General features: G+C 40.7%; 1 protein-coding gene across 1 annotated transcript in view; it reads right to left on the bottom strand.

Annotated features, from left to right (window-relative positions):
* Positions 1-2,681: 2,681 nt before the first annotated feature.
* The window catches only part of Dpy19l3 (dpy-19 like C-mannosyltransferase 3), an 81,012-nt gene continuing 72,080 nt past the window's right edge, over positions 2,682-11,613 (bottom strand). Inside the window, exons 17-18 of the mRNA XM_048791265.1 lie at positions 9,363-9,521; positions 2,682-6,546 (exon numbers count right to left, since the gene is read on the bottom strand). Of these exons, the coding sequence (XP_048647222.1) occupies positions 6,385-6,546; positions 9,363-9,521 (321 nt within the window). The 3' untranslated portion in view covers positions 2,682-6,384. The remainder of the gene's footprint in view (positions 6,547-9,362; positions 9,522-11,613) is intronic.

The raw sequence follows: 11,613 nt of genomic DNA on the forward strand, positions 1-11,613 counted from the left end.
GGATTTTTCAGGTATAATTCAGGTCCCAAACCAAATTTTGAGTTAATAAAAAGGAAGATTATACTGGGTGGGTCTGACTTAAAGCCCTTAAAGAGAACTGGACCATTCGTGGAGATGTTCCTGCTGTCTTTGGAGAGGCACAGCCTCTGCCTATGAATAGGGGTGGCCTTGAGGTGCTGATGACCTCAGTCCTACAAGCCTAAGTAAATTAATTCTGCTTATTAACTTGTATGAGCTTGAAGAGGTCCTTCAAATTTCAGATGTTTCGGAAAGTGGTTCGCTTGGGGCATGCTTTTGGGTTTATATTTTATCCATAGTGAGTGGAGCTCTCTCTGCCTCTACTTCCTTGTGCCATGTCCCGAGCTGCTTTCCTGTAATGTCCTGCCTTACCTCAGTCAGGCCCAGGGCAATGGGGTTGGCCATCTATGGACTGAGACCTCTGAAACTTTAAGTCCCCAAATAAACTTTTTCTCTTCTGATTGTTCTTGTCGGGTCTCACGGTCACAGCAGCTGAACAGCTGACTAAAACAAGGTCTCACTAAATTGCTTAAGGCCTCACTAAATTGCTGAGGCTGGCCTCGAACTTGAGTTCCTCCTGCCTCAGCCTCTTGAGTTGTGTGCATCACTATGCCCAGTGTTGTCACCTCTTTTAAAACAGATTTTTGCATGTACCTATATTAATGTCCCTTGAACTCTTTTTCAGATATTATATGATTCTTGTCTACTCAAGTTAACTTCTATTTTGTTAAGAAATCATCTGTTTCCTGAAAGTTTTCAATTTATTTTTTTCGTCACAGAATTTCGTGTAGTTTTCTCATATACTTTATTTTATCATTCCTGATTCTGGGATTATATCTTATTTCACCCAGTCTGAATATTACATGTTTTCACCTTTTTTTTTAAAATCAGGTTTACAAAGTGTTTATTTCATTTGTCTTTTAGAAAGAACTGGAGCTTGGATTGATTTATCCTTTCTACTATTTCTGATTTCAGTTTTTATCATTTAAATATTTTTAACTTCCTCATTTATTTAGTTGGTTCCAATTTCTATCTTTTGATTACAAAAAATTCCCAACTAATTGTATCACTTGGCCAATCTCATTTCTTCCAGATGACCCACAAAATAATTTTGGTATATAATTTTGGCATATAATCTTGTCTATAAATATTTCACTATATATTTTTAAAAGGACTTAAAAATAACAAAATGCCCATATTGCACCTGGTATTATTTGTGAATATGTTTATATGATATTTCTTTAATATCATAAGTGTTCAGACAGTTCTCCTAGAGCTGACTAAGGGACAAACAAGAACAGAGAAGTTCAAGTTGCCATCCTCCCAGAACACCCCGGGATGTAAGGTAAAACTCACAGTAAAAATTGCACTCTCTATCACATCCCAGCATACCAATACCTACAATGTATAACTGAAAAAAATATCACATAAAATAATACCTTTATTTACCGTGTAGATCTCTCTTCCCCTCTCCCTTCATTCCTTCCTTTAACTGTTGGTTGCAATCGACGGCATTGATTTCACATTGTGTTGTATCTATATTATGTGCATTTTAAGATCAAGCCTATGTAGCAAACTTCTAAATATTAAATTAACCGAAAAGGCCCATGAAATGCATATCAGATAGTTTTTCTGAAAGGAGGAGCAGAGAAAAAGCATTTAGTCTGCCAAGTGCCTGGTTGTCCTGTGCCAAACCACATCCAGTTCCTTCACATCCCCTTCCACTTACATATACTGTCTGTAATTCATACTTCACTAGAACAGGATATGTGAGATCCCACTGCCAGTTTCTTGTATTTGTTTTTCTGACAATTTCTGCCTGGAATTTTGACTTGTTTTGAACGACACAACAGTCAAGTATGTTTGTCTCCATATACTCTTACCAAAAATATGTACTATCACCCATCTTCCTGAATTACTAACGGTTGATAACAATGAAGTAGAAACTATTTTAAGGTTAAAACAGAAATAATTTATATCTTCCGGCTCAAATTTTACTGATAGCAGATGTTATGGTTTGAATACTGAATGTACTCCCCAAAGCTCACGTGTCAGGAAGTGCAACAGTGTTCACAGGTGAAATGAGCAGATCATGAGAGCTGTGATCCCAACAGTGGATCATCCATTGGAGGGTGAATAGTTTCAAATGAGTTAATGGGTAATAATGATAGGCAGGTAGGGCATGGCTGGAGGAAGTAGGTTAGTGGGGACATGACCTGGGGGACTCTCTCTCTCCTGGTCCTCCTCGTATCCTTTCTCTGTTTTCCAGCTGTCTTGAGCTGAACAACTTTTCTCTCCTGTGCCCACCTACCATGATGTTCTGCCTCCCTTCAGGCCCTGAGCACTGGAGTCAGCCTACATGGACTGAGACCTTTAAAACTATGAGCCCTCAATAAACCTCTTCCTCCTCTAAGTGGTTCTTGTCAGGTGTTTTGGTCCCAGTGATGAGAAGCTCAGTAACACAGAAGCCTTCTCTTTAGCAATCTAAATGATTTGAATGAACAAATAAGCAGCTATCAAACTGAAATCCAAGTTAAAAAAAAAAAAAACTCCTTCAACATTAACAATGATTAGTGATTTACTCTATTTAGCACACAGTTATTGCACTTTAAATAAATAGGTTCCTTGGATTTTGGCCTTCAAAGAAATGAAACACACTCATCTTGTGTAATCTAAAAGAGCTTTATTTAGTATATAATCTCCATACAATTCAGTACAACTTATATAAAAGCTCTTTGTAAGAGTTTACCCATAGGATGTAAAAAACAGAAAATCAGTTGTCACAAGAGAGTAAGCCACTTTCTCACCTTAAAAAGACTCTTCTTCCATGAACAGACAAGCTTTCTCTTCTAGGTCAAAAGGTCGTCATATATGGAGCATTTGGGAGCATGTTAACCAAGATACATGATCTGAGCGCATTTTATTATCATCCTATTAACTCTAAGGATTGAATCAACATTTTAAAATTAAATATTTCTATGATAATTCTGTAGATTTGGGCCAACGATGAGCTAAATTTTTAACATCTTAGTCAAAGTTAATACGAATCAGAACATTTTCTAGTTAATTGTGAAATAAAGATGCAGATCTGATGAAATATTTACACATGCCCTTGCCCTGGCAGCACCCACCCAACACCACACACACACACACACACACACACACACACACACACAAAACCAACTTATTAAGGTCAATTCACACAGGTCAGTCAGATCATCCTTAAGAGACAATGAGCAGCCTAGATAAACCTTTATTACATTCTTGGCCAACACATCTGAAATGAAGCCCTATCCTATAAATGCCTGTAATGAAAGTGTCCCCAGGGCCTTTCTACTGGAGTAGAATCTCTACGAGTCATTGTGATCTGTACTTATAGCTGGTCATTTAACAAAGTACCTAGGTTCAAGTAGGGAAGCATTACCTGCAACGTACAACTGTACTTTCATTCGCCCATCTTTTCTTTCTTTCTTTCCTCCCCGGTGCTGGGGAAGGAACCCCGGCCTTTGCACATGTGAGGCAAATGCTCCTATACTGAGCTGCACCCCCAGTCCTTCATCTGCTAATCTTTTGATGTGAGGCTAATAAGGACTTTCTTCTGCATGAGGGTTCAGTGACTGTCGTTCACTTCTTGTACAAATCATACCGATAACATGATTTGGGTACATCTGACCACCTTCCTATTGGTTCAGACTTTTAAATGGCAGAATGAGTACATAGAAAAATCTGCGATGCAATCTAAGTTCAGAAATTTTCTTGATTTTTATGTTTCCCTCAGTATTTCATGATTTTGTTAACCACATTAAATTTAAAAGTGATTTTTATTAGCAGTTGAAGTGTTTCCACATCAAAACGGTCAACTTAATTTTTACAGAAATAACTCTTTCACATCCATGTTTCCTAGGCTTATACACAGCTGACTGAGTTGTGTACTTATAATCAGAGGAACTCACATGGTGAGGTCTGGAGTGGGAATGAAACAGAAGGCGGGAGGGAGCAGGAGTGTTGGGAGCACCAGGGAGTGGCACCTGGCTGTGCTGGGCTGGAGCAGGTAGCTGCAGAGGGATGGAGACTCCAGGGCTCTGTGGAGTGATAAGCTGAGTCAGTTAAGAGCACTTCTATTGTACTTAGAGTTTCTCTTTGGGAACTAAGAAGCAAAATCTGATGTTTGTCTATTCACAAAAACAGAGCCTTCGTTTGAGGTTATTACCACACATTAAACGGCTACCAAGGCCTGTGTGACAGGGAGTTTAGGCCACAAGTCTCCTGCTCTGGCTTGCAGGGATGCTGAAAGCCAGAGCCAGAATCAGATGCTTTTTTTTACTGTATGCTCCAATGAGAAGGTCATAAAAGAAAGAATTCTGACAAGTGCTAAAAAAATCTACCATGGTACTGTACATGGTCACAGTGTCTTGGAAAGAATGTATGCATGGATTCCGTCTTGCATGACTTTTTGGCACTTTATATTTTCACTGAAGACTGAACACTCAATGTGTTGGCAACAATGGCATTATGAAAAAAAATCACTACGCCATCACTGTGCGATGACAAGCATACAAATTTAAGTACATGATTCTTGTATACTGAGACTCTAAGTACTCAAATGCTTAGACTAATACAAATAGGAATATTTAAAATAGATTTAAATATACATGAAAAAGTAACAGAGATTTTTTTTTTTAAATGAAATCACGTAGTCTCAACATCTTGTACCTTACATGTGCTTGGTTTCAATTAGAGTAAGGCACTCGCCGAAGGATATACTGACCCATGCTGTCAGCTACAACAGACATGCATCATTACTGGCTTAATTAGAGTTTTAGTACTGATTAAAATGTTTTATTATTGTATTATCCTAAACTGCAGTGGTCTCCAACCTTATTAAGGGATACAGGAAAGATATAATTCAGGAATTTCAGTTGCATAATTTAATAACAGCCGGGTATACTTGTGTCCAAAAAGACAATGTAAATTTTTTTTGAATGCTGCCTAGTAAGTAGTAACTGAATATAAAATCATCTGAACATGCGATGCTGTCCATCTTGACGCCTATGGCAATTTACTTCAATACAACCACAAGGAGAAACATTTAAATCATCTCCAACTGGCAAGAACGGGGGAGAAAGTTAATTTCATTAGCCACGTTGATTTAATTAAATGGACAATATGCTTTTATCAGCAACTTGTACACATCCCCCTATCATTAGAAATGAAGTATAAAAGCAATTATCAAAAAATTTTGAGCAGGTACATATAACCCCTTTGTTGTTTACAAATAAGCTTGACTTAGAGGCACTTGGTTACCTTTTAGTGAGGAAAACAATAACATTACCAGAGCCCACATGATAAGATTGGAGACCCCAAGTCAAACCTGGTATGAAAATGCTATCTGCCAAAAATACTGTATTAATGAACTAGTCAAGATACAACATTGAAAAAATATTCAGGCTTTGCAAGGTTCTAGGCTGTAAAAAATACAAAGGCTAAAAACACAAAAAGTTTACAAAATTTTGCAAACCCAGTAAATTGAAATGGGTAAGAAATGAAGCAGAACTATTTTACTTGCAAGAGAGACTGAAGAGTATCAATAAGGTTTACAATAATAAGAGTAAACAGTCTTGCTGTTTACTAAACAAATTCTACTTGACTATATCCACTTCTGCCCCTTTCAGGACTTACAATCTAGAACTTATACTTCTTCTGTGCCTAGCATTCTCACACAAACACACACACACACGCTCTCTCTCTCAATGTATGACACATACTATTGAACATATAAGATTTCAAAGAGAATACACGAAATGTTTAAGATACATATAAAGAGCTAACATGATTTTTTTTTCACGTTAAAAGCACAATTGTTGGAAAACATTATAAAATTTTAAGGTGAAACAGCACAATAAAGAGTTTTTTTTTTTAAAAAGCCACTGATTGGTTTTCACTAGTGAAATAATATTAAATAATTTAATTATACATCCTCTCAATTACACTCAACCAGTGCTGTCTTAAGTCCACCGAAAATCAAAGCATTTCAAATCCTGATGGGATCTCACTTTCTGGCATGGCATGTAGTTGTACAGGTCATCTGCAGAAAGCACACCACTCTCCCCAACAACAAAATCCTAGCTCAGGCATGTGAAACCCATTAAGCTAACGATCATTAATGGAAACGAGGGACAAGACAAAGACAGACTTAAGCTTGCCAAGATGCTTCCAAAGATAGTAATGCTGTGTAAACATCTGCAGGACACCCTCACAGCACAGCTTTCAGGGACAGGCTGCCCACCACACAGGAAGCGTCAGCTACCACGGTTCCTTACGTGGGAGTCTCAGTGTGTCAAAACAGAGATTGGACAGAGATCTCCATTACTTGCTCCTGGTCAGCTTGTAGACATGGAATGCTTTGTTCTGAAACACTCGAGTGAAGTGTGCCACGTAGGGGGGCAGGTTCCTCTTTATCTCTTCACAGAATCGAGGGTGGTCTGCAGGCTTCAAATCTGGATCATTCTCTCCAGGGCCATCCATCATCTAAAACCCAAGCCAACCCAAATGTAATTTGTTTGGGAGGGGGTAAGAATCACAACCAAAGCTGGGGGCAGTGGCACATGCCCCTAATCCCAGGTACTTAGGAGGCTGAGGCAGGATGATTCCAAGTTCAAGGTCAGCCTGGGCAACTTAGCAAGACCCCCATCTCAAAATAAAATAATAATTAGGAAAAAAAAAAAAAGGGCTGAGGATGTGGCTCAGTGGTAGTAAACTTGCCTAGGATGTGCAGGGCTCTGGGTTCAATTCCTAGTATGGGGGCGGGTGGAAACAATAGAAGCAAGAATAGCTACTAAGTTTCCTTAGGGATGATATGTTAGTGAAACTATTATCTCAATGTCAATGGCTACTAGAGATCACTCTTCTTATCCACCTTAGTTTATACTTTTGGAGGGGGAGTCCAGACTTCTCCCCCTTTGAAAGTATAAACTAAGGCAGATAAGAAGAGTTGTATCCCACAATGATCACCAATAATGGCAAAGTCACGACTAGAACTTGAATCTCCTTGTTCTTAGATAGGTACTATACGGCTTCTCTCACAAAAATGAAATACAGATTTCTACTAAAATCAATATTCTCTAACTTGTCAGAACTTATTACTAAGAATAAGTTACACACAAAGCAAAATTCAAATGCATGTCTTTAGTCTGTATCACCTTTGAATTCAGGCTAGTTGCTATTATTTATTTTGGGAAAAATCTGAATTTCATATTCTGTAAAGTGTTTCCCCCCCCCCCCAAATTTAGAGGTCTATCATTTGGTCGCACTTATTTACAAATAGCTGCTTTTACACAACAGTTATGGCAGACACCGCTCTCCCACAAAAGGAGAAAATTCTGTTGGCTCTACTTGAGACCCAGCACAGCTCCAAGTATGTTTTCCTTGGGGGTAGAAGGCAGACACCGTTTGCCATCTCTCTGGAGTGCAGCAAGGTACAGAAAGTTATTTCCATGGCTGTTCTCATGTGCAGACCGAGGTGGAACAGGAGGGCCTGACCCTCCTTCAAAGGGAACTAGCTTTTTGCTTTTATTTTTCTTTTCTGGCTGGGCTGGTGGCAGGAGGCCTCTGAGGCCCTAGCATCTCGACCCTTTCCCATGCCTGGCTGCTCTGCTTGGTGGAACAAAGGGAGATGAAGGTAGGGCAAAGACTGGGGCTGAGACTGCACCAACTGCAGTGCCAGCACCAGTTGCCCGCCTGCCAGGAAGGTTCAGGGAAGAAAGCAGTGGGTGTTTGTGGCTGCTGAGGCAACCATGCCACGTCCTGCCTCACCAAGCTTCGGACCACTCCTGTATCTTTCAATGTTCCTAATGTTTTACTGACAGCTCCCCTGGGTGCCCACTCTAGAGACACTAAAAAGTAGGCTAGGTTGGGTAGAGATTGAGGGCTCCTGCTATCATCCACATGACTTGGAGCTGGGTGATAGTCAACACTATCACTGCTCCTAAAGTGTCACTGGAGGTGACAGCAGCTATGACTTCAGTCTCATTGCTTCTGTGGAAACTGTGGGAGCTGTCAATCAAGCAGCTTCCCCTTCAACAGTTGAGCTGACCTGTTATTGTGAACATTACAGCTACCCCAATATTCCCCACGCTCCTAATGGCTCCAGAAGATGTTGCTTTGGTTGCTACAGCTGTCCTAAACCACCCCAGGAGACCCGTGCCCTGGAATGGCTCTGTCTCTGTCTACCATGCATCTACTTCAGATGTCATCACTCTGGTCTGTGAATGATGACATCCATGACAGCCAGGACAGGCCAGCCTTTGCAGACTGGCATGATGGCACAGAAAGCCTGCAATTAGTGGGCAGGAGACTGTGTGCCTCTCAGCCTCACTGGGCCCATCTGGAAGTCCTGTTCCTTTGCTGCCCCTTTTGTGCTACAGCATAAGCCACAATGGTCTGGCTTAGTTTTATTTTGCCTATTCATGATTTCTATCTACAGTAGAAATAGGGCTGCCAGCCCTGAGAACACCTAGCAGTCAGAGAGCTGCGGAAGAGCTGCTGGGAGCTGTTAGCTCTGACTGCAGAAGGCTGTGAGAAGCTGTTAGCTCCAGCTACTGAGAGTGGCTGGGATAGAACCAAGAGCTGCTGGCACACAGAGCTCAGAGCTGTTAAGACTAAAGGAGCACAATTTGCCTTTTTGTAATTTTTTTTTGTGGGGGCGGGTACCAGGGATTGAACCCAGGGGCACTCGACCACTGAGGCACATCCCCAGCCCTATTTTTACTTTATTTAGAGACAGGGTCCCACTGAGTTGCTTAGTGCCATGGTGTTGCTGAGGCTGGCCTTTAACTCGCAATCCTCCTGCCTCAGCCTCTTGGGCCACTGGGATTTAAAGGTATGGGCTACCATGCCTGGCCCTTTTTGCAATGTCTATCTGAAGAAAGAGAATATGTCCCAGGGCAGGCAGAAAGAACAGTAAGAATGGACCACCACCACTCACTCATGGAGGAACTAACATGATGCTTTGGAGCAGCGTTTTGAAGTTTGAAGTTTTGTTTTCAGTAGGAAGTTCTTAGAAACAGAGCTTCATCATGCAAACCAGCCAAAAGCAGAGTTACTGTTAAACACAGAATCGGGGACCTCAGAACTGCTCTCTCCCCTTGCCCAGCTCCTGTGGCAGTCACAAAAGTGCCAGGGCAGAGAATTCTGTAGAATGCATATAAATATAATTCTTGTGGATATATAAGGGGACTCTAGTCTATATGAATTTAAATTATAAAAAGATTTACATTACTTAGGATTCATATTGGAATTCCACCCCTTTGAGAGATTCCCTGCATGTGAGGAGGTGACATGCTCACGTGTCCATTGGCGACATCAAGCAAGTCCCGCAGCCGGCAGCCCCGGTGGTGCCTGCGTTCATAGCATATGCTGTCTTCCAGGATTATGTAGTCAGTGCCGAAGGACCTTAGAAGGGCATGCACGTCCTCTGGGGACCTCTTTGCGTATATCTGATAAACCTTCAAAATGAGATAAAAATGGAATATGGCAAAATACATCTTAATTGCCTGAGAGTTCATTGAGAAATATGAAGTAACCCCCATAAGGGGGTGAGCTAAGACCTAAACACACAGGTCTCCCACCTGCTGCCCCAGTTACTATCACTTATCTGCAGTGCTGGAATGTTGTATATGTGGGAATGGCTAAAAGAATACTGTAATTATTTACAGAGGGAGAGTGAGTCATGCTGAATACATTGAGATTCAGACACCAAATACACTTGAATTTGGAATGTATTATTTCAAATTATGAATATATTCATCAGTAGATGCCATGTCTAAGAATGCTTCATCAAGGTAATAACAACAACACAGGAAATAAGATAACATATGTGTTGGTAAGGAGGAGAGCTAGCTTCTGACGATGACAGGTGGGAAAAGGACCCCTGAATGGGGTCCCTGGTCCTAGGTCATGGAAGCAACTGCTGCTATGCTGCTTCTCCCTTGACTAGGAGACACTGACATCCACCTCCACCTCTCATCCTTCCCTGGAGCATGAGTAACCTGCAGCCCCTGGGAATTCACTCCTAGTGCCAAGGGCCCCAAGTGAATGCACACCCTTTTGAGTGTCTTGTGTTCTGAGACCTGGCATTGGGAAGAGGTTGTGTGGGGCAGAGTGTGTGTGAAGGTCTTAAGAGAGATGCTGCTTCCTTTGTTATTACCCAATTTCCAGTTAGGAGCCCTGACTTATGGGACTGGGTGTGAGGGCCTGATTCAGGATGTTCACATGGAGAGGTGAAATGGTAGGGAGGTGAGCTGCTGCTCCTGTGAAAACTGAGGTTGGCCACCCCTCAGTCTAGCACAACGGCTCAGATGGAGGTGTTCCATGCATGTGAAGGTCACGACTAAGGACAAGCACCAAGACTTGCAGGAGGTCAGTTATAAGGGCATAACACGTGGTATCTCTTTGCAGGGGCAGTACACAAAAGGACAGGTCTTTCTATGGCTCTCCAGCCTACACAGCCTAGGCTATCTCCAACTGAACATTTCATTCTTCTTCTGAACCTGGAGCTGTCTGGAACACTAGGGCCATTTGAAAAATTCCCATTTTAGCAGGAGTCTAAGTTCAGATAATTTCCTCTAAAAATAGGGGATTTAGTAAAAATAATTTGCTTTAAAGCTAGTTATATCTCACCTAAGAATAAGACTCAACTAGTAACATTGAGAAATGACAAATATGAAACATTAAAAAGTTTGAAACCTTGCTGATGAGGACTAGGGAAGGGTAAGAGGTATCCTACTGCATTGTTAACTAGAATGTGAATTGATATAACCTGTGGGGGGGGACTTGATAATATCTAGCTATCTAAATTACAGATGCCTATACCCATTGGCTTAGTGATTACACATCTAAGAATCTGATGTACAGATGCAAATATGCATATCTAAGCTTATTATTTGGAGCACTGCATAGGATTGCAAAAAGACAGGAAAATGGCCAATAGTTAAATAAAAATTGCTACATCCACATAAAGTATTATGCAGCTTTAACAAAAACAAGGAAGCTGTTAATATGTTGATATAGAATGAGCTCCAAAATAGTGTTGAAAATGCAAGGTGTGCTAGGCACAGTGGGGCACACCTGATTCCTAGCAACTTCAGAGGTTGAGGCAGGAGGATCCCAAGTTTGAGGTCAGCCTCAGAAAATTAGTGGGACCCTCTCACAAAGTAAGGGGGAAAAAAGGAGGTGGGGCTGGAGATGTAGCTCAGTAATCAAGTGTCTCTGGGTTCAATCCAAAGTACCACAAAAAAAGCAAAAAATAAATAAGTAAAATAAAGAAAAAACCAAGGTGTAATATGGCTCATTTTTTTTTAGAAAAAAAGGAGGAATATATGTATACATATATTCATATTCTTCAAATATGCATACACATATACATATACACATATATTCAAATGCATTCTTTTTTTTTCTTTTTTTTAAACAAAGAAGGAAAAAAGAACACCTTGCTTTTTTGACAATATATTTTGGAGATCATTCTATATTAGCAAATTGACAGCTCCTTTGTTTTAAATACACACACAATATATATTATGCATGCAATATATATAT

This window comes from Marmota marmota, unplaced genomic scaffold (genome assembly GCF_001458135.2).
Source record: "Marmota marmota marmota unplaced genomic scaffold, marMar, whole genome shotgun sequence".
NCBI classification, from domain to species: Eukaryota; Metazoa; Chordata; class Mammalia; order Rodentia; family Sciuridae; genus Marmota; species Marmota marmota.